Source organism: Myodes glareolus, chromosome 4 (genome assembly GCF_982192425.1).
Source record: "Myodes glareolus chromosome 4, mMyoGla1.1, whole genome shotgun sequence".
Classification (NCBI taxonomy): Eukaryota; Metazoa; Chordata; class Mammalia; order Rodentia; family Cricetidae; genus Myodes; species Myodes glareolus.
Genome location: NC_142029.1, coordinates 97,134,765 through 97,160,180, shown reverse-complemented (window position 1 = coordinate 97,160,180; position 25,416 = coordinate 97,134,765). Strand labels below are relative to the sequence as shown.

The 25,416-nt window shown below is 43.8% G+C and overlaps 1 protein-coding gene across 9 annotated transcripts in view; it reads left to right on the top strand.

The window, feature by feature from the left end:
- Opcml (opioid binding protein/cell adhesion molecule like) overlaps positions 1-24,225 on the top strand; it is a 1,115,999-nt gene extending 1,091,774 nt beyond the window's left edge. For 2 of the 9 annotated variants that reach the window (XM_085689790.2, XM_085689792.2), the window contains 5 exons: positions 983-1,120; positions 1,548-1,668; positions 2,124-2,275; positions 3,171-3,197; positions 18,909-24,225. In XM_085689790.2, the coding sequence (XP_085545916.1) occupies positions 983-1,120; positions 1,548-1,668; positions 2,124-2,275; positions 3,171-3,197; positions 18,909-19,009 (539 nt within the window). In that variant the 3' untranslated portion in view covers positions 19,010-24,225. Of the gene's footprint in view, positions 1-982; positions 1,121-1,547; positions 1,735-2,123; positions 2,276-3,170; positions 3,198-18,908 lie in introns of all 9 variants that reach the window. The other 7 variants (XM_085689791.2, XM_085689793.2, XM_085689788.2 and 4 more) reach the window with 6 other exon arrangements.
- Positions 24,226-25,416: the final 1,191 nt, after the last annotated feature.

Below are 25,416 nucleotides of genomic sequence, written 5' to 3'. Positions count from 1 at the left end.
GTCATCAGAACTCAGAGAAAGCGAGCTTGCTCCCTTTGCGATGAGCAAGATGATGGGCAAAGGGAAGGGTCCAGGCTGCAGTTGGAGCACGCATTCACAAAATAAAGTGAAGCAATCTTTTCAGGCTTCAGATATTTTGGATATGAAACTGCTAGCTTGCTCAGTGTGTAAGAGTTAGTCTTTCAGGATGACCCACAACACCAGATATGGAATCTTCGGGGTGTTCTAGCAACTTCAGGTTCATTGCTTACTATGTTTATTTTGAGAAGTTTTCAAGCATCTTCTACATCTGTACAAAGTAACTCATTCATCAGTTCCCTAGTCTACTCTACTATCGTTTAAATTTTTAAATTTTAAAGTGACAACTAAGATTGTATCTATTTATCATGTACAGCATAATATTTTTAAAAATATGTATGCATATTGTGGAATGGCTCAATCGAGCTGGTTATTTATTATCTGTCTCGGGTTGAAAGTGAACCAGCAATTTTGAATTTATTTGTATTAAAACATGAAATACATTGCATCTAACTTTTACTACAAGGAATTAGCTCGCTTATATTTTATATACGAAGGCATTTCTATACAATGAAAAGTATAAAAGTATTATTTAGAAAAATCTAAAATTACTTGCAGGGTTTTATTATATTATTGATGACATCTGTCTAAGTAGTCAAGCTTTATTAATATACTGGGGAATTTATAACATACTCTCTTAATTAACTTATAATAATCATTGAAAAATATTGATAGTTCATTATTATCAAATGCTCTAAAAAAGTTGATGCAATTTATCTGCATATACACATTTATTCAAGACTTCATCAGAGACTGTCTTACTTTGTAGCTCCTATCTCTTTGCCGGATTCTCAACCCCATTCCCTGGCTTTGCCTCTTCCCTTTACACTCTCAGATTGGGTGATGTTTCTGTCTCTAGAGTAACCATTCTCCATTGCTCTCTGCCCCATCTCTCTCTTCCCAGAAGGCCAGGGCTTTGTGAGCGAGGATGAGTACCTGGAAATCTCTGACATCAAACGTGACCAGTCCGGGGAGTACGAGTGCAGCGCCTTGAACGATGTCGCCGCTCCTGATGTGCGAAAAGTAAAAATCACTGTAAACTGTGAGTTGATCTGCTGTCGGGGAACTCCAGAGGGAAAGGGATAGGGATGAAAACAATAATTCAGACGCGACAGTGCCCTTTTCTCAAAGCCCCACACTTAAAGGCCTGCCAACAGGAAGGACAGTGTTGTATCAGATTGCTCTGCTCAGCAATACCTGTGTTGCCATTTAGAGTCTTCCTGGGACTCTCAGAGCTCCCAGCAAGTAAGGACCATGACTAATTTAGAATTGAACTGAAGACCTGAGAATCAAATATAATACTCACATTTAAATGTTACATCTTCCCAAAATCAAAATAAGTGGTTGTTTTACTGAGAGGAGGGTGTCGCCAGTGAATGGATGGGTCCATATGTCTTCTTCTCTGGAATCACTTTTTATCTTGTTGTGTTTTTTTTTTTTTGCTTGCTTGCTTGCTTTTGTTTCCACAGACCCTCCCTATATCTCAAAAGCCAAAAACACTGGTGTTTCAGTTGGTCAGAAGGGCATCTTGAGCTGCGAAGCCTCTGCTGTCCCCATGGCTGAATTCCAGTGGTTCAAAGAAGATACCAGGTACCTTGAAGGAACTGGGGCAACTCTGAAGCAGAGCCGATTGATCATGCATCCTCCAGAAGGAGGGTAATAACTCCAGGGGAAACATAAAGCAAGATAAAAATGTGTTATAACCTCCTTTGTAACCAAGTTTTCTTTTAGAATCAGAAGTGAGAAGGGAAAAAAAATGAAGGAAACTGGGAAGTCAACAAAATGAATTGACCTTGTTTTAGAATCTTGGATTAGTTATGGACATGGTTAGCTTCCAGGGAGCTGCCTTTTGAGTATGACTATTCCTTTTTCCTCCCGATAAACACTTAAGGCTTGTGTTGATGGGCTGGGTTAGTCAGAAGAAAGGGCGTTTTAATAGGACTTCATTGCGGTAATTCTAGGCCTCACCTTTGCCTTCTTTTAATACCTGCTGCTTCCGCTGAACGGTGGGTCCAGACCAATAATAGTGCTTTCTCCTGCTGCAGGTTAGCCACTGGCCTGGATGGAGTGAGGATTGAGAACAAAGGCCGCATATCCACTTTGACTTTCTTCAATGTCTCAGAGAAGGATTATGGCAACTATACCTGTGTGGCCACAAATAAGCTTGGGAACACCAATGCCAGCATCACACTGTATGGTGAGTGCAGGAAGCCAGAATCTGGAGGGCTTGGCCATGTGAGGGAGCTCCAGGAGTTTGGGAGGGTGTTAGGCACAGTCTGCTTGGCCTGTTTCCATCCATATTGTCCAACCCACCACCCTTAGCTGCAAAAATACTCCTCCCTATCATTCCTCTAGCATGCCACACGGTCGTGTTCCCAAGGTAATTTATTCTGGCCAAGTTTTCTCCTTTCCAAAGGAGTAAACCAAATTCTCAATCAGCTTTGATTGTGGATTCCATATGGGACAGAGAACCATGGGACAGTTCAACAGTAGTGTCGTCTGAAGACAAATGAGAAGACAGAAGTTGTGGGTACCAACGAGAAACAATTGGGAGATGTGATAACTTCCATACTAAGAGTCCGTGCTCCTGGGATCACAGTCCTAGTTGTAAACCAAGACCACTCTTGTCATCCTGATTCTCATGTGGATCATCAGGCCATCTTCTCATACAAGGGGATGACTGGGGAACAGAAGCCTGAGTCCTCATTGGGAGGCCCCTTTCTGGAGGTCTATTTCTCCTCGCAGATGGGGATGCGTGGGGGTCATAAATGGCTACTATGGAAGGCCTCCTCCTTCCTCACTCCATCTCACCATACGGCTGTGCTCATATTCCCATGCAACATTTCATCCCGTAGACCAGAGTCAGCTTACGATGGTATATCATATGTGTGTATATGTGTTTATTTGCCAAGGTTTGGGGAGAGGGGAGCATCTGATGAACAGAGTGGAGAGAGACCCATTTTTCCATGTGCACTTCAGATGTAACAAGTTTGACATGTACTGAACTTTGTCCACCAACCATCTGAAATGTGTGATCTATGTCTTTTGTTTTCTCTCTGCATTGTGTGTGCATTGTGCTGTGTGTGTCTTAGAAATAAGCCCCTCATCAGCAGTGGCAGGTGGGTACAGCATGCTCCTTCCTTCCTCTGCCTGCCTGAATGCCTATGTTCTTGTATTTTAAGCCTACTTCAAAGATAGGCTTGCCTGCTCCCTTCCCTCATGTGTTCTCTATAGTAGGTTTCAAAGGGGTGCGACTTGACCATTTTGATAACAAGCATGTAGAATGTGATGGCTTTCATGAAAACTTAGGGGATTTGATTATGGAGCTTAGAAGAAATGAATTCACCAGACTACACTCAGCCATGCCATGATAAACATCTAGCGGGCCTCTGCTAACAAGGATGAGCCCTCTGCTTTGTCTGAATAGAGGTACATTGACAGAAACACGGCCCAGAGACCAAGCAGCTTATTATGTGACTGTCTCTAGGGACAAGTTCCCCCACCCCATGCATGGTTTTATTTATTTTTCCCTTTACAAAGACAAAGAAGTGTACCGACTTAGTGCTAAAATTCTTACTTTAAAATGGAAGTTCTTGGGCTTCTTTTTCATGATGGCAATGTCTTATTTACTAAATATTTCTTGGGTTCTTGGAGTCATGTCAGGGCTGATCAGGACAAGTTAGTACCTGCAGTTTGAAGATTAACAAAAGGAGGACCAAGGAGTTTGGGTAATGCCAGAATTTATAGAGGGGAGGGATATGTGTTAGATGAGACCCAGACTCAGACACTTTATTATGTAACAGAGTATTTACCCAGAGAGGAATCAAATGAGGCAAAGATACTTTTGCCCACACACTCAAACATTTAGATGTCGCTGTCGCTTGTCCTTAGTTCTGCCTCCAGAGGAGAAGGCCTGGCTGCTCTACTTATCCAAAGCATGGCCCTCTCGATCTTATGGAAAATTAGAACAGCTTTATTTTCTAGTCTCAGTGTACACCGTTGTAGATCCAGGGCTCTGAAAGACACACTGTGCCAAACCTTGAAGACCGCAAGTGCTTGTTCCTTAGTCATGATAACACTGAATGAAAACATCAGAGAGTATTCCAGACTCTGGCCTTCATTCCCTCCATTGACTAAGGAAGTTTCCAGAGGGGAGAATATGGCTACTGTAAGAACCTGGAAATGATGACCAGGTGGTTTGAGTACTGGAGTTCTTGTCATTTTCTGCTGTCACCAGGGAATGTGTTGTGTCATTTAGAAATAGCACTTGTGTCCTCACATAGCCTTTCTCCTGAGGACCAGTCGGAATACTGAATGGAGAGATGAAATCATGAAGAAGAGAGAAGAAGAAAGCAGCTAGCTGACTCATGTGCCATCTTCTCTTAAGGAACCACTAATGATGCCAGCCAGCTAGGGCCTCCACCTTCATGACTTCATTTAATCTAAGTACCTTATTACAGATTTCATAGTCAAACAGAGTCATGCTCATGGCTAGACATTTTAACATAATAATCTTAGAGGACATAATTCACTTCACATTATAGACATAGTTTCGCATCCCCATTCAGCCACATGTCAAGCAAACGCCTTCATTCTTCCTTTCCTCAACGAGGTTGTTGGGATTTTTGTGCCTACCACAAAATGCTGATGGGAGGATTAAATAAATAAATAAAATCTAGATAAGTGACTTTGAAAACACCCAAAGATGGAAGGCCTCAGATTACTGATATGAAATTGGAAAGATTGTGAATTGTCAGTACGACAAAGTTTATCAAAATAACTAAAGCTACTGAACCTTTCTTATGGGTGGTAGATGCCACGATTCTTTTCCATGTCCACCAACGCTTACTGTGAAGTGCCCCATAGGATCACTCTCTCTATTTGTATATCTGCCAGGTTCATTGGCCGGAAGGACATCTGCTTTTGTTTCCTCTGAAGTCTCCTCTGCCCTTTAACTACAGCACTCTCCAGACCTCTAAGTCTCCTGGTCTCACTCACCTAATTGGGCCCACTCACAGCATCCATTCCTGGAGAAAGGCTTCCCTAGACTCTATGCAGATTAGCACTCCCCCCCAAACACTTGTCATATCTTGATTTGCCCATGATATCCTCACAGTGGTCATTCTACAAGAATGTGTTCAGTATCTGCCCAAGCAGGTACAACACATTTTTCTGAGAGATAAGCACGTAATCTGGACACAGCAGGTAGATTCCCCAATTCCAAAACCTTTACCTTCAACTTATGATTTTCCCTTCAACTTGTTTTGTTTGATACAAGTCTTTTCCCACCTTAATCCTGTAAGATCCTTGGACCTAGGAACCATGTTTAGCTGTAACTCTATAATCTGACATAGAGATTCAAACATAGTAGCTGATCTAGAAGATTTTGTGGATGAACGAATATGTGGCAGTAAACCAAGATCAAAAGTTGTATTAATGATGCTAAAAGTTCAGCTCTCAGAGACTAAGGTGTGATAAACTGAGGTAAAGGGGTGTGTCCCAGAGAGTCTTAGTGTGCAGCCTGTGTTGTTTCTTAGCTGACTGGCTTAGGAAAATTCTCTCATTGAGCTTGGCATTTTTACCCATGATGACCCTTTGGGTAAGATGTCCTCTGTGGTCTCCTCAAAGGTACTCCTCTCTACTCTGATGCTAAGACAAATGGACATAGATTCAATTATAGAGAAAAACAAAAGTGTCTAGTTGGCTCACCCTTTCTGTTGACCCATACTGTTTTCCCAATCCTTAGTTGACCATTAGTATACCTAATTATAACCACAAATGGCTAGAATGTACAGGACTAACTACTACACAGGGTCTTTTTTTAGGTATCTCACTTACTGAGCCTATAAAGTGTGTGCTAAATTTCTCCTGGTTTTCTATGTGTAGAAACTGAGAACTGAGAGTAACAATTTAAATCATCCCTGTCTTGTGAGCATCTGAACTGTGACCTGAGTCAGGCCTTTTAATTCCAGGGCCTCAGTGCTTGAGTTCTACTGTAGTTCAGTCCATGGAGGATGCTTGTGGCCAACTGGTATGGAATCACATATCAATGAGTTGTTTACCGCGGCCATCTCCTATACCAAATGCTTCCTTTTCTAGCCATCTGCCCTAAAACCATTTCCAGTGAGGGCAAACTTCCACACCTATACCCTGCACGATCATACTTTCCAGACACACGTGCAAAGCCTAAGTATGTAACCATGTCAGCTCTGCCAAGCTATGGGGTCTGTTTCTGGTATTTGACAGTCTCCTTTGACTCTGTCTCTGTGGTCTCAGCACTTCAAGAACATGCTCACACATGGCTGTATTTCTGCATGGACAAACAACAACCAAAGCAAGACTGGATAGAAGCAAGTTTAAAAACTAAAAATATAAAACAAAACAAAATAAAACTGCAAGATTATGGAAGCAGTGGGTGGGGGAGTAGACTAAATGTCTGAAAGAAGTGGACAAAGCCTAGTCAGTGGATGATCATCTGAACCAGTGCTTGGTGACAATAAATAAAGCCTAGTCAGTGGATGAACACCCCAGTCAGTGACTGGTGACAATAAACAAAGCCAAGTTAGTAGATGATCACCCCAGTCAGTGCTTGGTGACATTATATGCAATGTTTCCTTCTCATCACACCAGCCACCTTCCTGTCCCAGAGCCACAGGGACAGAGCCTCAGGCAGAGGCCAACTCAGACAGCACATTACATCATGCACCTTCCTTGGACCCAGGCACCCTCAGAGCTGGGAAAGGAGCCAGATGCAGAGCAGTAACCAGCCAAAGCTGACAGAGCCGAGGTCCAGTGCCGCAGACAGGCTGTGGTGCTGTCTGTGGCTCGGAGCTCAGCAAAGGCCAAGAGCAGAAGAAGATGGGTGCCTTGCTTGCTTTCTCTCTGCCTCTGTTCTGAATCTGACACACAGTGGGAATACAAGACCCTTTCCAAAGGACGGTGACTTAGTTAGGGTTTTTGTCACTGTGAAGAGACAGCATGACCACTACAACGCTTAGAAAGGAAGACATTTATTTGGGACTTGCTTACAAGTTCAGAGGTTTAGTCCATTGTCATCATGGCAGGCAGCAGAAAGAGAGAGTGACACTGGGCCTGGCTTGAGTGCTTGAAACCTCAAACCCCCAGAGACGCTCTTCCTCCAACAAGGCCACACCTCCAAATAGTGTCACTCCCTCTGATCCTATGGGGGCCATTTTTATTCCAGCTGCCACAGACAGTCTCTAACAACATGACCCAGGACCTTAGAGATGATGGCCCATGTCCTAAGTGCTAGAAAGAAGTGTACTCCATGCATCCAATAGCTTTATTGAGTAGCTATAGTCATTAGAAGCTCCACCTGCAGCCTCTGGCCCTTGAAGTTTTGTCAGCCCTGTGTGTAGCAGGGAGTGGCCAGGCCCAGCTTGTGGGCCACACTTTTGTCTCTCACAGAAGTCACTTACTTTTCAGCAGTGTGCCAACCGACTCTGCCTCCTCCAGGCCAGGAGCAAGAAGCCCAGTCCCACTGTCCTGAGAGTGTGAAGAGGGGAAGAAGAGGGATGTGGGTCCTGACTGCATCCAGTACTGCAATACGATGTGATTCATAAGACATGTATAGACACACACACACACACACACAAACACACACACACACAAACACACACACACACACACACACACACACACACACATGCACGCATTACTGGGACAACGGCAGTGATTGCACACAAAGCCAAAAGAGAGGGGTGTGATGCAGGAAGAAAAACAGATTTCTCAAACATCATCTGTGAAACTGTAGGGACATAATTTAGTTATTTTAAGAATTAAGTATCGGGCATAGGGGCAACTCATTGGAACAACTCACCACATGTGAGCTGTCATTGCAAACACTCGAGTTAAGGAAACTTCTGGGCTCTAGAATTTCTCCTCAGGTGAGGCATCAGTACCCTCTCAGCAGTGTTGCCTTTAGTCCACTAGACAGCTCCTAGAGACCCAGTGACCAAGCCTCAGTTTCTTTTTAGTGGCTGTTCCTCTGCATTTAATCTGCACAGCATACTGGTCTCTAAACTCAAGTTTCTTCCTCTGACACTAGCAGTAACCAGTCCTGTCCAAAGCACTCAAGAGTACCTGTGAGCAAGGCCCTCAGTGCCCAACACAACCAGGATTTGACCTCCATGCCCAAAACACTGCACCCTACACAATACCTCTTCCATCACACCTTACCCCACACTATGCTCCTGCCTTCACAATCTGCCCCACACAGTGCCCCTGCCCTCACACCTTGCCCCACACAATACCCCTACCTTCAGACCATGCCCCACACCATGTCCTTGCCCTGACACCCGTCTCCACACAGTGCCCCTACCTTCACATCCTGCCCTATACTATGCCCCTGCCTTTATACCATGCCCCACACAGTGCCCCTGCCTTCTTGCTCTGCCCCACAAAACCCTGTTTCGGTCTTCTCTTTCTTTTTCATTATCAAAGCGTCCTGAACAGCACTGTCTACTCAAGTGGCTCCAGGCCCATTCATAATACGGAGTGAGCACAGGGGAGTTTGGCTTCTCGCCGGCATGTGCCCCAAGGCCCGCATCATCACAGGATTCGCAGCCTTTATTTCCTCAAGTCCCAGGATCTCTCTCCTTATAACACTAAGATTTGTCTCTTTCCAGAGCCCTTCCCCCGACTACCCTCCACCCTACCTTCCAAAACTTGCTTCTGAGTCCTGTGATCACAAGGAGATGACTTTCTTCCTACCTTTCCATCTTGTCTGTTCCTGGCTCCTCTCCACAAGCCCCACAAATCAGTCTCAAGGGAGGCCAACAGCGAGAGCTGGAGAGGTCACCCATGTCATCAAGTGTCATAGGAGTCGCATGTCTGAACCTGCATGAGATTAACACGAGGAGTCTTCAAAGTACAAATTTGTGAGCCTTTATCTGGGACCACTTAATCAAAGCCTTGATGAATGGCCCTGGGGATGTGACTTGTAAGCAAGTTACTTAGGGGATCCTAGGCTCAGGGAAGAGTAGTAGCCTCAGAGTGAATCCTACTAACAAATCTATACCTTTAAGGCTCTTAATTGCCAAGCTGTAACCCACTTATTCCCTTGATCCCTAACAGAACCAGCTGTGATTTCTTCCTCCCTTGGGTCCCCTCCAATTCAGCCTGTGCATTCTTTTCTGATGCACCCTCTCACTAGAACCCTCACCCTCGTTTATATTCTTTTATTAACCAAGGAGCCTTGGCCAATGGACTCCACCCTCCTTCGCCACTGCTGCCTGCTAGCCATGATCACAGGCTACAGACTGCATCTGACCAGGGTGCTCATCTTCCCACTGGTTTCTTTCTTTTGAGTACTCCCTCCCAAATGACTTACCACACACCTCAAAGGGACCTTGTCATTTCAGTGGCTGAAAATTCCTGCCTACCAGAGAAGCATGCCACTGAGGCTGTGCGTATTCTGAGATCAACCTATTTTACAACCTTACTGATTGCCTCTCCCCTCCCCGCTACATACACCTCACCCTAGGTGCTCACCAGGCGGGGCCCTGTGTCCTCCTGATCCTATCAGCTAAGGCAGTGATCAGGATGACTCCCTCAATGCATTGGTCCCTTTGTTCGTCTAGTCAGCAAATGTCTTATTGGTGCCTACTGTGTTCTGATAGTTAAACCAAGGATAAGGAATGGGTAGGGACAGAGCTTCTGACATTGTATAAACAGATACAGAGTCCGTTATAATAAAATGTTGAGCTCCACTCTCGAGGAACAAAAAATCTCGAAGTGTCAGCCACACACGGCCTTAAGAACCTAAGAATCTATTGTCATGAAGTTCTTATTATTTCCATTTTATAGAAGAAGAGCCCAGAGCTGGGAGGATGTAAATGGTATGACACAAGTCCCCCAGGTAGACATGCTACCTTGCAAGCAGCAACACTAGACTTAATCCCACATTGCTTTCCAGCCTATATGTCTTGTAGCCCTTCCTGCAGAGGGTCACACGCACAAGCTTTTGCCCTCTCTTCTGCCTGATAAAGCCACCCTTATCCTCCAAGTGTGTCCTCTCTGGCAACCCATTTACAGAGCATTTCTGAGTCTCCCTGAAGAAGCAATCCCTCATCCTTAGGTTCCTGTAGTGGCATGCCCGTAGGCGCGTCTTCTGTTTCTGTTTGCTTTCTGCACTTAGAGGATGTAGCACCGTGTCTTGCAATAGTCATTGCCCAGCAAATGTTGGTCGAATTAGTAAATAAATCTTCCAGTCAATGGGGGCATCAGTTATAGCCTCTGTTCGTTTAAAATCCTTTGCCAACCAAAGGGCAGCTAGATCCTCGAAAGGACACTTAGTTCTCTCCCTGCAGGGAAGCCATCCCATTGTTTCTCTGATTTTCCCATGCATCCTTGCCATCCACCCAGCCAGATTCTAATTGGAAATGTAGCCCTCCCCCCATGTTCCTTCTGAAGGAGACTGCATCAAACATTCCAATCCACTCTTTAGGAAGACATCCTTGCAAACGCATCCAGCGCTGCACATATCTGCCCATTTCCTGCTGATAACGTATATGATTTTTTTTTTTTTTTTTTTTTTTACAAATCCACAACTTAAATCCAGGTGGGAGAGAATGAGTCAGAGAGAAACACCATTGCTTTTGGCTGATGACAGCAGCATAATCATTTATATTTTTCCCAACCTGCAAAATGTCAACATATTAGGAGAGGGAAAAATGCAGACATTTCACATTTCATTCCTGATGAGGTTCCTTGTCACCGGCTGGCACCCCACCTCCTCTCTGTGAATCATTGACATCTGGCTATTAGCCTAAGCATCTCGAATTTAACACTGAGAACCCGGGGTGTGCTGATGTCAGCAAAGGCACACAGCTTAGCCAGAAGTCTTCTCTCTCTCTCTCTCTCTCTCTCTCTCTCTCTCTCTCTCTCTCTCTCAGGTTTGTGAGAGGAGCCTACAGATATGAATTAGCTTCTGACACTGACTTGCTAAGCCGTTGTCTTTTGTGGCAAGGACAGAACAGGGCGTGAGAAGAGAACAAAACAAAGATGGCCGCTGCTTTTGCCACTTTATCCGCCCCTCATAGTTTACTGCAAAACCTGGCTAATCTCACTTGTAAAACAACACGGTGCTGGTGCCACGGTCTCCACTGTAGTTAAAGACAATGGAGAGAAAGTTCTTTGAAGGGAAATGTGCGTTCATCAGCCAGCACTGGCTGAAAATAGGTTTATGTTTCACCAACAAGTGCGCGCACACATCCTCTAATTAGATTTCCCTGCTCCTCTTTTAATCACCGCGAACATCATTATCCTTTTGGTTCCTCATTAGGAAGGTCGTGCGGTTCATAATCGCACTCATAAACCCATCCAAATTTCAGAACAAAACTGTAGCTCCTTAGATTTCAGATATTGCCTTGATCTCCTGTGTGAGCAACAAAGTTCAACTTGCCTGTGGGGTTTGTTTCATTTTGTGCCTTTTTTTTTTCAATGCGTTCACCCTCCCGCCTGCCATTTTAATAGAATTTCAGCTACTTATCCTGCCATGACTGATGAAAAATGCCGTATTTTCATTGCAATTTGCAAAGAGAAAGGGAAGCCAGCAGCATATCCCAATGTCTTCACCATATGTAACGGACCCTACATTTTAAAGCTTTGAGACCTCATCTGAGGCAGATTCGTGTCTGGGGGATCACGTTTGTTTTTGAAAGCTTTGGATGAATCTGGGCACTTTGTTAGCAGATGACAGTCTGGACAGAGGTGAGTCACCCTGGAAGGCAGTAGTGCATATCTCGTCTACAGGTGGCCAGGGTGGTGGCCCACTTCTAATTTTGTCAACATGGCCTAATTCCAAGAGAGATCACCAATCAGATTTACAGATACTTGACAGTCCGATATTTACTCATTCTCAGTACCTTTGCTTTTTGGTTTCTTATGTATCATCGTTAGCTGATTTTCAAGTCTAGGTATGTCCTAAATAATCTGGCCGTATAGTATATGCCAATAAATCTTTCTATCATCTTGCTATTTACACAATCTGTTTCTTTGTCATTGCCTTTCTAGTTCTTTTTTTCTCTCTCTCTGTGTGTGTGTGTGTGTGTGTGTGTGTGTGTGTGTGTCTTGGCAGTACTTGGGTCAAACCCAAGTACTTGGGTTGTACATGGTAGGCAAGCATGATACCACCAGGCTACAGCTCTAGCTCTCTCGCGTGTGTGTTTTGTGTGTGTGTGTGTGTGTGTGTGTGTGTGTGTGTGTGTGTATGTGTGTGTGTTTATGCTAAAACCAACTTCTGCTTGTTGGCATATCTGTCCCTAGGTGTGGTGCCATTCATAGTTTGTTTTGTGCCTTTGTATTCTCATTTCAGCTTTGATTTTCAGAGATGCTCGACGTTAGGCATGAAGAAAGCAATTAATTTTTAGCATTCAAAAAGGGTAAAAGAGGAGGGGCTGGAATAATGGGAAAGGGCATAATTACACGTTCTTACTGTCAATTTGTCCCTGAAAAGGATATTTAATGAAGCTTGGTATTTGTAGCAGCTAGTCTCATTGAACTGAGTCATTGTTAACTGTAAACAGAGATGATTCCGTAAAGGCAGCTTTGGCCTGGGGGAAGAATTGGACCTCTCTAGGTACCTCCTCAGCATGGTTGCTCTTCAGTAGAAAGCTTTCTCCTGTGGACAGCAGCCTCCCTGAGACCTCGCGGGGAATAGACTCACTTATTAGCCACAGCCAAGGTTGCTTTCGGTTTGTAGTTGGCCGCCTTTGAGCTGCTGGCATTTTCCACAGGATTTTGTTATTTAAAACAGAATCCCCACACAGCACCACCCAAGGACTGATCACCTTGCCTGTACTCATTCTTTACATATCCTTAGCAATTAAAGACTACCTCAATTGACCCCCCAGAACAACCTTACAAGGTAGAAAAAACACTTTTTCCCTATTTTATACATTAAAAGCTCCCTTGCAGGAAAGCTTGGCTGTTTTCATCAAATTCATCCTACTTGTGGGGAACAGAGGCAGAAACAAAGTTTAGTTCTTCCAGATTAAGTCTCTTTATGACTCTCCAGCAAGTTGGGTGTTCCTGAGGGTCAAGGGACTTGGGGCTATTTGTCTCAAGTGGATTTCTCCCCAGAATCTGTGTTTGGGGAAAAAGAAAACAATGAATTTGATAATGCACGTCTGTAATTCCAGCTCTGAGGTAGAGTTCAATGACTGCCTGGATGACAGAAAGACTGTGAAGAAACACGTGACCAAAAAGCAAGTTGGAGAGGAGGGGCTTTATTTGGTTTACATTTCCATATCATAGTTCACCAACCATAGAAATCAAGACAGGAACTCAAACAAGGCAGGAGCCTGGAGGCAGGAACTGATGCAGAGGCCACGCAGAGGGGAGCTGCTGACTCCCCATGGCTTGCTCAGCCTGCTTTCTTATAAAGCTCAGTACTACCAGCCCAGTGATGGCACCACCCAGAATGGGCTTGGTTCTCATGAATTACTAATTTAAGAAAATGCCTTGCAGGTCTACCTACAACCAGATCTCATGGACACTTTTTCTCAACTGAGTATTCCTTTCCCAGATGGGCTTAACTTGTCAAGTTGACATAAAACTAGCCAGCACACCAGGCAACTTAGAGAGCTCTTGTCTCAACAGCAATTTAAAACAAGAAAAACCAAGTTGCATGTTGGGGACACATCCATGACACAGTGCTTGACTGGCATGTACAAAGCCCTTGATTTAATTCCCAGTGTCAGGAGAAAAAAAAATTTAAACACAGAGAGAGGCTGTGTAGAAGCCACTAGAATATAAGTTCTTTGAAGGCAAAGTATGTGACTGTCTTTTGAGAAAAGAGCATGACATAGCAGACATTTGACAAGTACTGTGATCTCTCTAAGGCTGGGCTGGGACTCCCTATTCTTTCCTTATTGGCTCTTTGACCCTGGACTTGGCTAGAAAGCTTGGTTGTGGGTCCTTTTCCCTTATTCTTGGTGCTCAGTACCCTCTAAATCCCTTATAGCCCCTCAGCCCCTCCCAGCGGTGGTTATTCTGACCATTAAACTCCTTCTCAGTACCAAAACATCATTCTAAGTTCAACGTACTTGTGAAGGATCTAAATAATATAGAGTTCATCCCAGTAAAGATATAGAAGAGGCCAGAGCACAAACCATCAATCCACAGCCACAACCACCTCAGCTCCACGACTACTATGTCCCAGGCACCGTCTTAACCACTTGAATCCTGTGCACACCATATAATTATTTTGATTTGCAACAAGAAAGCAGAAAGTACCTCATCTAAGTCCACATCGATAGCAAGCCAGCGTCAGGATGTAAACTTAAATTGGACTGAATCAAAAGTTAAGAAGAGTACTTACACTTGTGAGCTATCAATGACTTTAGCCCAAACATTTTTAGAACTTCATAGACAAGGTAGAGAGATCAAGGAGGCAGAGTGGCCAGAATACTTTTCTCTGTTGAGAGCCTTGCTACCCATGTTTCCCTGGACCCATCCCTTATTCCATCGTGTAGTCCTACTTTTTCTCCAGACCCTCTGCCTTTCTGCAGGCACATCTTGGTGCCAGTTTGCTGATCGGAGCAAAGCACTGAAACTCTGCCTTCTATTCCCAAATCTTAGAGTCTTTGTTTTAAATGAAAACTACTTTCCAGGCTATTTCCACTAATAATCATTCTAACTAGAAAAAAATAAATCAAGGAACAAACCTGAATCTCAGTTGGATGCTTTTTCACATTTGCCAAAGTTAAAACTGGTGTTAGCCTCCCCGTACCTGGAGAAGCCTGTGCAGCTGGTACCCAAAGAAGCCAGGACTTAAGTAAAGGATTCTGACTCCGGAGATGTGTGTGGGGCTTTTGTGAGCTCTGGGTGAGAAGTTTCTCCCAGTCCCTAAAGTGCAGTATGCCTCCTAATTCACTGAACTTATGTGTGCATGCAAAAGCCAATTCCATCATAAGGTTCAAAGGTGAGCTTCAGCATAACACGGCTGTCCATCAAGTTAGTTAAACTATATAAATCCATCCCTTTTCCATATTCTAGCACAAAGATTTGTCTAAATCAGCGAACTGTGGCATTTAGGTGCCTCGAGGGAGCAACCCAGTTCAGATGCTTTCTTTTCCTTGTTCTCAATAAAGCAGGGTTACTGTAAGGACGCAAGTTAAAAGGCAGTTCATTGTGGATATTGTTTTTGTCTCATGGCCTTCCAACATAGAGGTCCATGGATGTGAGCCACTGCCTTCCCACTCTGAACAAAGCCTCAGAGCCATCCTGTAGAGTACCATTCTTGCTACTAGGACCAGAAGCCAAATCTCAAATGTGTCCAGGATTTGTCTGAGGAAAATACTGTTGATTTTAATCTGTATCATGGTGGATTAGATTAATTATTGGGCTGCAATCTCCACTTTTCATTGAATGGTTAACCGGAGGTGCTATGGTAGGAAATTATGATATCACCTGATACATCAAGCAGGTGCTTGTTAAATAGAAAACAGCTCCCTGGAACTGCACAGGAACGGGGGCCAAAAATGCAAACTCTAAGGTCTATGGATGCTTCTGAGCTTCTTGCTCTCCTAGGAGGGGCCGGTCGTGCAGTGGTACCAAAAGTCACATGGAGGTACTTCACACTACCTGCCCATGGCTCTCTGGCTGCTGACCAGCTGTCCCTCCTAGCACAAGAGGCATAGTCTCCATGGACTCAGAAAGCAGGAGTGGAGCCTAACAGGCCATCACACCTTACCTCCTCCCCTCTATTTGCAAACAATAGACCCAAAGCATAGCAAGGGAGTCACTCCGCTAGGGAGCAACTGAAGCATGTAATCTACTTCCCAGTCCATTGCTCCCATCACCACATGGTGCTGTGGTTTCTGGGACATATGAAGTCATTTTCAACAGAGAGGAAGAAGGGTTGTCAGAAGCAAGGCACAGATTTGGGGACAGGGATTGGTTCTATTTCAGTTCCAGGTGTATGAGTTGTTTGATTCCAGGCAAGATTTTTAACTGTTCTTTTTCTCAGTTTACCAGTTTACCAATTGGAAATAACCATAGTGGATGTATTTGGGAGTTTGTTGCTATGGTTAAAGGGATTTAAATATGCTTAACCTTTAGGCTCATGCTTGCCCCATACAGATCATAGCACAAACACAACATCTTTATTTTCTTCGCACATTGGCGTCCAATGCATTTACTAAGTCATCCTCATAATTTTCATTCAAGAAATTCAAAAGGAACATGCTTATCATTCCCCATCCACTGAGCCCCAATCATGCCACCCACACCACCCAAAATACTTATTTCTCTTTAGATTCCAGTTCCTCTCTCCATCTCTTTCTCTTCTATGCTTTGCTTCAATTAGATCAGACCTGTTAGTGACAGACATTTCACAGAAAGGCTTAGATCTACCCACTGCCTCCTAGATGAAATACCCCTTCCTTGAGAGGGGCTCATGGGCTTCAGTTGTTTGCTACATTGATATAAACATAGCAGATGAGCTGAACGCAAGTTCACGTGTATATGTGTACATGCATGAACATGCATAACTAGTCCAATGTATATGCATCATTTTATTATATATAATAAAATGTACATTCAAGCAAAAGTATATATGTACATGAATACTCCTCAGAGTTCACAGTCCTTCATTTATAGGTCCAACCAACTGCACACTGAAAACTTTGTGTTTAGACCAAGATATTTCTCAGTAGCATAGCGGTTGTCTAGCATATGTAAAGGTCAATCTTCAGGACAAGAAAAGCAGAAGGAGGAAGAAGATGAAGAAAGTGGAGAAGGAAGAGGAAGGAGAGGATGACAATGAAGAGAATGAGAAGAGAGGGAGGGAGAAAATATTATCTGAACTGAATAAGTACAGCCTCCTTTTCTTGCTGTCGTGTGATAAGCAATGTAACATCTATTTCCATAGACCCACAGACACTAATACTCTAGGACCGATGGGACGTATATAGGAGAGCATAGGCAGGTTTTATTAAAGCACTTGGCATTTTGTCTGTGATTCTTGAGCGTCTGAAGATCTCGGTGCATGTAGTGGCTTCTGGAACAGGATGCTGTCGCTGCTGGAGTAAAGCTGTGTATTATAGTGATACCAGTTAGGAAAGAAACATGTGAAGAGGAGCCCAAGACTTAGGAATCTCCATTGTCTATTCCTGATGAACTTACTGAGATATAGCAGTTGAATTTCAGTGTTGAGGTCAGCTCAGACTGCATTGAAAGACTTCTCTGTCCACACCTGTCCCATCCCTGATGTAATATGAGAACAACCTAAACATTTTCAAACTTCTTACATGCTTCCAGCAAATGCAGTTAATTAGGGTGTGTGCTGGCATGGCGAGGGGCCTCCGAATCAGGCTAATTTTCACAGACATATTTTGCCTTCATGGGTTCCATAGCACTAGGCTAGAACCCGGCTCCTGCTGGTGTTTGTGAATATGCCATAGTAAAAATACAGAACTGAGCAAGCCAAATTTTAAGCTACCATCAAAAAAATATGACCCTTTAGTCTATAAGAGCACATAATTGCATATATTGTAAGTCAAGGGAAATTCGCCTGCTTAGAAATCCTTGAGGGAGGAAAAAACTACAGTCACACGGCTAAATGAAGAGTCCTGGAAACTCCTAAAACCAGGGCTGAGTTTTCCCTTCCTAAGCAAGACCATGATATAGACTCACAGCCAAGCCAATGGCTTGGTTCCGGTTCATGAAGAGCCTTAGCTCTTCTCAACGGCTCTTTCTTGACAGGTCAGTTTCCTTCCCAAAGAGGCAAGGGAGGCCTAGCGTGAGTTATCGGTAGAAGAGGCATACTGTCTGTCTGCTTCTCCTTCCCTTTGCCTCTGATTCTATGGAGACATCTATCTCTCTGTGGCTTTCACTCCTTTAGCCATGTGCAATTGACTTTTGGGGAAGTACATTTGCTTGTGAGCTATGGACTAGGAGCTTGCTTACGACTCCAAGTATTTGCAAAGAAAGTTCATGGAAGGGCCCAAGAGACAGAGCTCAGCCCCCGGCAGGTGCCCTTGGACCTAGGCGAGTGACGGGAGCCACAGTTGTTTGTCCATCTTTCTGAAGCATGACGACGGAGCCTGACTCGTGACTCTGGGGTTTTATTTTTCTGTGAAATGTGCATGACTCCGTAGGGCCAGAAGAAGGAGAGAAGAAAGAAGGAAAACAAGAGAGAATTCTTTCAAGCTGAACCATCTGTAGGATGATGGTTTGTTCTGGGGAGGCAGAGTTTTGTTTGTGGATATTAGAGGCGTGATTGGTGACTGAGATATACCTGCTCTCAGTCTTCAGTTCCTCTTTCTTAGCAGCTTTGAGAGGGTCCTCCAGCACCCGAATTACACGCAGAGAGGATGAAGTCCACATCTAGACTTATGTTACTCACAAAGTGTCTCCACTCCTTTCTCCCCAATGCTTGTTTCTCACCCCTAGGGACCCTTTCCTTCACACCCATATGTGTCTCCTTACTGGTCACCCTTGTCTTGCCTGGAGTCCATTTCCATGGAAAAATGATGGTTAATCTTACTAGAGAGCCCTGTCTGTTGCCCTCATCTTGGGCCTATGTGCTTAATTGGTTGTCATCAACTCATTCTGTCACATTTTCATTCTCGAACTTTCAGAGAAGGTGGTAGTAGTTAAAGCAACCCATAAACCCCTCTCTTCTGGGTTCTGTCTTCCCACTGGGCATTTTCTGGCTCTCCAAACCCAGAAGGGTCAGTGGAGAGGGGTGGGACTTGGGACACTTGCCACAAAGAAGCATGACTTGCACTTGTTTGCCAGGGGTAGATATGGTGCCCTATAGGCTATGTGCTAATGAGTCTGTCTTTCTTTCCCCTACACAGGGCCTGGAGCAGTCATTGATGGTGTAAATTCCGCCTCTAGAGCACTGGCTTGTCTCTGGCTCTCAGGGACCTTCTTTGCCCACTTCTTCATCAAGTTTTGATAAGAAACCATAGGTCCTCTGAGCGACGCCTGCTTCTCCATATCACAGACTTTAATCTACACTGCGGAGGGCAAACCAGTTTGGGTTTCTTTTGGTTTATTTTTGTTCTTGTTGACTCCTACCCCCCACTTTGGTTTGTTTTCTGGGATTTTTTCAAGTTTATTTGATTTTTATTTTTTATTTTTAAAGAGTGGGTTGGGGTTGGGGTGGGCAGGGTTCTACCAAGGGTAGGATAATCTTTTATTGGTGTGCCCCAAAATGGAATCTGTTCTTGCTACCTTGGCCTTCCTTTTCTCTTCTTCTCTTCCCACAACCATTAACACACACACACACACACACACACACACACACACACACACACACACCACAAAATTGGGCAAAAAGAATATGTCCCACGTCAAATACCCTGAAGGTATAACTTGACTCACAATGTAGTACACAGTAAGAGTTGCATCCGCATGTCTTATTGTCTTTGTCTTTTAAGCTTTCAGTTGTTTCCCTAGTTAAAATGTATGCTTTCTCATCCCCGTGCTTACCTCATCACCGACTCCATTAGGCTTCCCACATAGTTCTGTAAGAAGCTGTCGCACTGTATCCATAGATATGTGTATGCGTACATCCACGTGTGCAGTTCTGCCCTCTTCTCCTGCCTTCCCACCCTACTCATTTCTTCCACTAGTAGTAAGGATGACAGGCTTGAGACTATGCAGACAACCCTCAAACTAAAAATTTACAAGTCAAGTAACCAAATGAGGGAAGTATGTTAATGCTGGTACTTCCCTTCAGTGTTGTCACAACTCATACAAAAAGTGATCAATAGCTGGCTAATTATTTTATCAAGCTATCAAAGCAATTACACCGTTATCCAGTTACCCAATTGATTTCTCTCTCCATCTAGTTCTACCCACCTGTCTGTCTCGCACGCAGTCCATTCACTCTGTTTATCATAACATCAATATAATTATCTAACTGTTTTCTGTCCTTCCTCCCACTGTCCACTCTCAGTTCATCACCGTATTAACCTCTAATCATATGTATCCATGCCTCTGTCTCCATTTCTCCACCACCGTCACAAGAGACATTGCCATCTTCAAATCTGTCTAGCAACTTCTTATGTGAAAGCCAGTGACCTTGCAGGCTAACTGTACAGAAGAGCAACTTCCTATGCTTGGGAGTGTGGAAACCCATCCACTCAAATAATCCATTGTGAACAGATGGACCAAAGTTGCAATCTAAAGATCAGTCACTCATGATTCCCAGAGAGACTGTTTCCTGAACCACCTTCTCGGGAAGCAGCTGAACCCCGGAGAAGCCTTGCTTATGCTGCATTTCTCCTTTAACAGCTGGAAGATTAAGGTACCAACCTCATGCTGCTCTTGGCCTTTCAAGAAAAGAGCGCGTCAGGAACTTGGAGGAACTTCTTGGTGGCTGGCTTTTCTTAGCAAAAAGAACCTGACTGACGAAAAACCACGCATCTGTTCCCTCTATGTAAAGACAGCAGTCCATTAGCCGAGGTGTGATAACTATAGCTAAGCAACTCCCTTCTGCTCCAGTTTTGATTTGAATTGTTTGAAAATTATCCAGCAAAGGGCTGATGGAGGCCAATTACATGGCGCGCATGTTGACAACTCTGGTATTTGTTTCAGAAAGCTCTTCTAAGCTGAGGGCACTTGAGCTACTGACTTAATTTCCAAGCACTTGATTAACACAACATGGCAAACAGAGGAGGGGAGTGTAAGTAATACTGCTTCCTAGGCCGTTTCTCTAGTGCTTTGGGGATGAATGTCCCCAAGTTCCCGGTGTTCAAAGCAGGCCTGGTGTATAAATAAGATCAAACCCAGCCTCTCAGCATTGTCTCTTGGGAAAAGAAGAACTCAGCCAACCAGGGAACCTGCAGTTCAAATGAACAACATTGAAGACCACAAAGGGATCTATCTCTGTAGGGACTGGCTTACAGAGTGGTTGAGAAAAAGTACCAACAGTGACTTTCTCACAAACATGTCTTGCCTCCCTCAGGGACCCTTTTCAGGTTCACCTCCAAAAACTAATAACTGTGGGCTCCATTAGAGTTCAGTTCCCTTCAAGCTTAACTTTAACTTGCTCCAGTCTAAGTTTCCACTCTGTGCCACTATGGCCACATGAATACAATACCCACAGTGGGTACTTCTATACCTGTGTGTACATGTTCACATATATACAAAGGCAGGCTTCCTTGGCATCAAGCTCGGAACTGTCATAAGAGATAGAGCTGGTGTGATCAAAATTAATACTCTCCTTGCCAGCTGTAAACAGACATCTGCATTTCCTAGTGAGCTGCCAAGAATGAGACTCTGAGAGCATACATGATGTGCCAAAAGCAGCCTATTTATTCCAACTTCCAGAGGCAATCAGGAGCAGGCACAAAGTCAGAATTACAGGTCGGATATATGAATTTCAGATCTGTCACCACACTCGGCACCTGGGATTGGGTTGGTGTCAAGCATTGTATGAGACATAAGCGTGACTTCTGAGATTTCTACTAATCCAACATTTGTTCCTTTGGAGAGAAGGAAATGTGGGTGCCATGGGAACTGACAAGGGTGGGGGAGTCTGCTGCTTGAAATGAACAAGTTGTGACTACCCTTCACCGCCTCGTGCGAGCAAATTATCAGAACCCCATTGAGTACGGACTCAGAGTCACCATGCAACTCTACTGGGCCTACTATGATGGGATACTACATGTGTCTTTGATATTCACCTATTCCATCGAAATGTCAGAAGAAAAAACGATATGCTCCAGCCCATCCTTCTGTCTGGGAAAAAGAACACCAAGTAGAAACGAACCAAGGCAACTGGGTACCCAATGTGAAAGTGACTTCTTCACAATGGACATACTCCAGCTCCTGTGTTATCTGAGTGACTTTGGGGAGGCTGGCTCTACGTGATGGGAGCTGATTCCCAACACTCTGAAGCAAGTAGAGCAGCAGCTGCTGCACCGAAGCAGTGCGCACACTTCCACATGCCTTTCTGACTTTCCACATGGACGGGGGATGGATCAGGCCTACTAGACAGAAATGTTCAGCCTGACCAGGGTGGGTGAGAGGAAGGGATAAGGTTAGGGAAGAGGTATCACCTCAGTCGAAGTAACTGATAGAACACTGCGGGTTTTCTGAGTGGAAACCCAATGAGGTTTATGAAGTGATTGAATAAAAGGAATTCTATAAAGGTAGTTGTTCTAAAACATTTCCCCCTCCCAAAACAATGCCAATTTGTCCTTCCACCAAAGTGATGCGAATGATCGTACTTGTGGTATGCCTCTGGCCAAGCTTGTTTTTGAACAGTTTAATGTCAAGTGCCTGATATAGCCATCTGGAAGTTGAACCAAGGGTGTTTAGGTTTTCTTTCTCGTTCTCATTGGGAAGGGCGGAGATGTCGTTGTCAAAACATATATAACTCTAACACAGAGAACTAGGTACATGGCCCTTCTGCTGTGGGCCACAGTTGTGTGCGGTGCAACAGAAGGAAGTGGGGGGGGGAGGGACTGTGTGCCACCAAGGGCCTTTTCCCTCTGAAGTTCGTACTGCTTTGGGATGTTGTTCATGGATTGGGAAGTTGTTTTTCAAAATCTGGTATGCTCTGGGTCTCCAGGAGTTCCATCATTGAAACTGAGTTTTACGAATCTTTTCCTGCATCCATCTGGTCAAGTTGTCCTCAGCAAAGAAGTGCAGCAAATTCTACCTATCTTAGAAAAAAAAATGTCAAAAAAGCAGAAAAGCCCCAAAGTGAACAGTCGATTCCAAATTGTTTATCACAGTTGCTGAATCAGGAACAGTTGGAAATTTCATACTGATGTTTTGGTTAATGCTTTCAGGGCCAAAGGGCACATGTTCTTAGTAGCCTATATGGCAATTATCAGCCCCATAAGAAATGGTAGAGGGTAATAGCTTATGAAGTTATGAGGGAGTATCTGTCTGCAATTTGATCCCGAGTTTTCTCCAGGATAGGAGAAACTGATTTGCCAGTGCCTAAAATCCGGGACCTAAAACCTGTTCCCAATGGAGTCAGAAGAAGCAGCATGATTATTGTTTTTAATTTGGGGGGAAATGAATTTTTCTTCAACAGCAAGAATATCTGGGTTTTATTTGGCACAAGTCTTATTCCTAGAGATTCTCATGGCCGATTGCTTCCCTCCTTATTATCCAAGCTCCCCTCTCTCTTTCTTTCAAGACAAATGCATTTGAGTAGCTGCAATAGCACTTCACAGGTGTTTAACAAGGAAGGCAGCAGTGTACAGGATTCCATATTATGAACACTTCTAATGACCACACAAAAACAGCAAACAAATAAAAATGCCAGGCTCATTTCCCTCGTTTCTTACTTAAGAGAAGAGAAGCAAATGGAAGGAAGAAGAAATAGATTTGCAATTAAAAATGTGACAAAAAGAGAGAGCCGAACCAGTGCAATTTAGCCTTCAGGTGCAGAACACGGAGCCCCAAAGAACGTGGAGTGGACTTAATTAGATACAATTGTCTTCATAGTGAGAGTAGGCAGTGGAACCCGATTTCCAGCATTTCAGAAGAGACGCCCGCATCCCCTCCCCTGAGCAGTGCTCTTCTAAGGCACATGATTGTTCTGCACCACTAGGTGGAGAAAGAAAGATTGAGAGCCTCCACCATCCCTGTGGGGCTCCATCCCAGGTTATTTGACAGAGTTCCAGAATCTCGATAATAACAATGATAAGTAATAATAGCTGCCCTTGTGTTAGTGAAAAGGAACATTTTTAATCATTCAGAAATTCTCGTGACATGTAAAGTGCAATTGTGAGGAATGTGTGGGTGTACGAAAATGTATCTGTCAAGTTCAGAGTCCTCTAGATTAAAAAAAAACTTATATGATATCAATGGTGCCGTTAATAGCTGTGTTGGACAATGGGTGTGCCCGTTTTCACAATTATTCTTCAAACAAATCTATGTTCTGATGCTTTAAATTTTATCACATGATACAAGAATATGACTTTGTCAGCCTTTAAAACTTCTTTTTTTTGCTTTCTTTCTTTCTTTTCCTTAAAAAAAATCAATGAAGACTTGATTTCTGTCAATCATTGTATCGAGGGTGAATATACTACCTGAATTTTGTGCATGTTACATTGTAGTTGTAACCTTTTCTAATTCAGGATGAATACAAGATGGTTGTGATTGTGCAGTGTATCAATAAAGTTTGAAGAAATTTGTAACTTTTAGGGGACTCTTCATTAGGATGTCCCTTTGAAATCCAGCAATGGGAGGAAGATGAAGCAGTTATGTGTTTCGTACTTTGGGGAGTTGATGTGATCAGAAATATGAGAAGTATCCTCACTTTCCTCTCCCCCTTTCTTTTCCCTGTTGCATCTCCCCTCCTACACACACACACACACACACACACACACACACACACACACACACATACACACACACAAACACCTCTCTATTTACTTTCTGTATCTTAAGTCTTGCAAATATCTACACTGTTTAGAAACAGCAAAACACTTAGCGCAAGCCCCAAATACCAATTATTTACTGACATTGGCTAAGTTGAAATCAGAAGTTTCCTCAATGCCTAGACCCCTTTCAACTTGGCCCTTTCTTCTCTTCATAATTCCCACTGCTTCCTTTGACTGAAGTGTGCACCTCTTGGCAAGGACAGCAGTGATGTTGTACACTCATTCTTGAATGGAGGTGACCACTGGACTAGTTATCATTCGTGACCTGAGCTGTCATAAATATACATATAATAAATAGAGAATGTGCCCTACTTCCCAGGTTGCCGTTTCTAAAGCATCATTTTCTTTTTTTTCCAAATCCCAACTTCACCTCCATTACCACATTCCTTTCCTAAAGGAATGGATAGCAATTTTTTAAAAATAATTTTCTCTCAACAAGTTGTCCCTCAGCAAGTCTTTCCCAGTAGATATTTTGTCTTGGATACACTCAGCCCTTTTACCTCTCATCCTCACTTTCTGTTTATTTTAACACACCTTCCCATGGCTCCGTCTCAACATTCTGGGTTTGGTGGTTTCCCTTTCTTTTCTTTTCGCTCACTAGATTGCTCAAGGCTCTCACAGATAAAGCAGAGGGGGTGGGCCATGATGACTTGGGAGTTCCGTACAGGACAGATGAAGATCCTTCAGTTCATTTCACAGTACAACACAAATCGCTTTTCTGGAAAAGCTCTTGAGCTAAAATTTTGAGATTTGTATTCTTCTTGGCTAATCCTGAGCTTCTGTGACTTGGTTTCGCCTGAGGGGAAAGGAACAAGACACCTTGATACATGAGCTTTATGTGTGCTTTGTAAATGAAAATGACGAGGAAACACTTGGTCCTGAGGACTGAGAGTGTCTATTCTCTTCGTGTTTGGGGTGAGGTTATGGCATCCCCATTCCCTACTGACCC